The sequence below is a fragment of the Salvelinus fontinalis genome, chromosome 29, assembly GCF_029448725.1.
Source record: "Salvelinus fontinalis isolate EN_2023a chromosome 29, ASM2944872v1, whole genome shotgun sequence".
Classification (NCBI taxonomy): Eukaryota; Metazoa; Chordata; class Actinopteri; order Salmoniformes; family Salmonidae; genus Salvelinus; species Salvelinus fontinalis.
In genome coordinates this window covers 18,889,817-18,892,276 of record NC_074693.1, presented here as the reverse complement: position 1 = coordinate 18,892,276, position 2,460 = coordinate 18,889,817, and the positions used below count along the sequence as shown (strand labels likewise).

Here is a 2,460-nt window from a genome sequence, read left to right as displayed (position 1 = left end):
GAGAAAATAATGATGCTTGTATGAAGCATCTTAGGCTTATCACGGGACTGATAAAAGAGCCAGAAACAATGAAGTGCTCTATTGAACTGACAGCGTATCTTATTGCTTTCATTGTGACAGGGTCAAAGAGATGGAGAGACTTCTACCACACTACTCTGGTTCTTTGAACTGATGGCGCCTTCTGCTGGCAAAGTATTGAATAGACGCTCAAACCACATGGAATGAGTGCAGTACCCAATCAAAAAGCTAGGTGGGAGTGTGCAACAAGTCACCTCACCTGTGCATACCCAGGCCTACATGGGAATTTCAATTTACAGAGCATTCAGGCACAGGCCGAGAATCATCCTAACCATCAGAAGAAGAACGATTGAGTTATGGTTCCATTGTACAGTTCAGTTTATTCTCTAACAATATATTTACAGGACAATATATATATATTTATACACAGTTTATGAAATTCATATTTACAAGGATAATCTAAAAAATGAAAGAGAGAGATTATGAATACTAACGTGTTACAAATATGGGGAACATTTCAGAAATGATGAGGAAAGTTGATCAAACGAGAAGAGCACCATATTAAATGTCAGCAGCAGCAGGGTCATGTTCAGGTTACCTCCATGATCTCCACCAGGTGGCTCTCTCCTCTTGTCAGTTTCTCTAACGTTGGTCCAGTTGAACTGTTTCATAGTCCCTCTGTCAGTTGACGCTCACCTGGCTTTCTACCAGGGTCTCCAGTGTGTGGAGCTAATAAATAATTCTTGCCTTCGTGCAGGCACAGGGGACCATAGAGACATATGGGAGGGAAAGGGGACGAGAGGGAGGCCGGGAGGACTTGAGAGAGGGAGGGTGGGAGGACTTGAGAGAGGGAGGGTGGGAGGCCTTGAGAGAGGGAGGGTGGGTGAAAAACCAAGTGGAGGAGAAGGGACGTTATGTCGCGACGGGGACCCGGAGCAGGATGAGGGGTTGGAGGAAATAGGTGACAGGCTAGGAGGGAAACTAAAGTGACAGGGAAACGAGAAGTAGGGAGGAGGGGTGGTGAAAACCGAAGAAGAACAAGAAAGGCAAGGAGACAGAGGTGGGGAGAGGTAGTCAGGTGACAAGGGGTACGAGTGGTCATTTGGTTGGCAGGAAGAATGGTGGGTGGTCGACAAAGTGGATTTGCGGGGGCAGAGAACTGCCCCCTGTTTAGAGGGACGGCATCCCTCTCTCACAGGCACCATGTCCGCCCAATGAGCCATCTCCTCACCACCTGACCTCAGATGGATGTCTGTTAATGACGAGGAGGATGGGCACTGCAGCTGCCCTGTACTGGTGTTTGTGGTTGGGTACTGACTGGATGGGTACATGGCTGTACTGGTGTTTGTGGTTGGGTACTGACTGGATGGGTACAAGGCTGTACTGGTGTTTGTGGTTGGGCACTGACTGTCTATGTAGCTCTTCAGCCCTTGGAGGAGGATGAAGCCCTCTCTCTCCAAGGGGCTGCTGCTGCCCATGAAGCCAGCCAGGTGAGAGACACACTGCTGGAAGCCTGCGGTGTAGATGGCAGGGAGAGCAGACCTGGAGTATGCTGCTGCTGGGGGACTGGGGACGTCTGCCATGGAGACCTCACTGTGAATAACCTGCTGCACCTCCTTCGGCCCACACACAGCCTGGCTGGAACAATCTAAAAAAAAAGTTAAAGGGTGGGAGAGGGAAACATTTTTTATTTTGAATCTTTGCAGACAATTTCATGCATTGCAGATGATCATTCGCAAACACACTTGCAGGCCTAGAGCTAATTAGATAGACTTACCATTGCTTATGCTTTGTTTGTCTGTCCTTTTTTGAAGATATTCCACGGCCAGGTCTAGAATCTCTGCTTTCTCCAGTTTGGGGTTCTGTAAACGCTGTGAGTGGTCAAGATGAATAGAGTGAATAGACTAATAAGGAAACAGGTTCAAATTAAAATAAACAGCCACGTAAAAGCCTTTGGACGGCGCTATAGACTCACAGACTACAACAATGAAGGCTAGATAGGATTAGATGGATTGAAAAACTCACCGAATCTAATTTGTAGTTCAGTAACAAAATCCTTAGCTCGCTAAGACTCTGATTTATTCGGTCTCGTCTTTTCTTCTCTATAACTGGCTTTAACATCTGCATCGAGACAAGAGGGGGGAGAGGTGCTAATTGTAATCAAACTGATTTATTTTTGTCTACGCCTAATTTAGCTTAATTTAGGTATAATACCATACTGATGTATACAGTATGTTAGCTACTGTACATGTTAGCTATCACTGCAAAGCATGAGGCTATTATTATTCAATTTTTCCATGCATTTCCCATAGCCTACACATGACACATCTGAAAACATACCAAAATCAGAGTAAAACAATACAAGGTCCTACTCACCCTTTTCATACTTTTGGTATTATTCGGGCTTGAATTTCCGATTTTCTTCTTTATCATTGTGCCCAT

The 2,460-nt window shown here is 45.5% G+C and overlaps 1 protein-coding gene across 1 annotated transcript; it reads right to left on the bottom strand.

The window, feature by feature from the left end:
- Positions 1 to 593: 593 nt before the first annotated feature.
- Positions 594 to 2,460, bottom strand: LOC129827253 (uncharacterized). The gene is made up of 4 exons (XM_055887989.1): positions 2,395 to 2,460; positions 2,044 to 2,139; positions 1,796 to 1,889; positions 594 to 1,666 (listed from the first exon to the last, which is right to left on the bottom strand). Exons 1-4 carry the CDS (start codon positions 2,458 to 2,460, stop codon positions 723 to 725), a joined length of 1,200 nt encoding a protein of 399 aa, XP_055743964.1. The 3' UTR covers positions 594 to 722.

What these genes read in the sequence shown, in the direction of transcription:
- LOC129827253 (XM_055887989.1), bottom strand. Translation starts at nt 2,460, where the DNA reads ATGGGCACAATGATAAAGAAGAAAATCGGAAATTCAAGCCCGAATAAT. An exon ending in ATACCAAAAGTATGAAAAGG is followed by an intron (nt 2,140 to 2,394) that starts GTGAGTAGGACC and finishes GTCTCGATGCAG; the next exon opens with ATGTTAAAGCCAGTTATAGA. An exon ending in TGAACTACAAATTAGATTCG is followed by an intron (nt 1,890 to 2,043) that starts GTGAGTTTTTCA and finishes GACCACTCACAG; the next exon opens with CGTTTACAGAACCCCAAACT.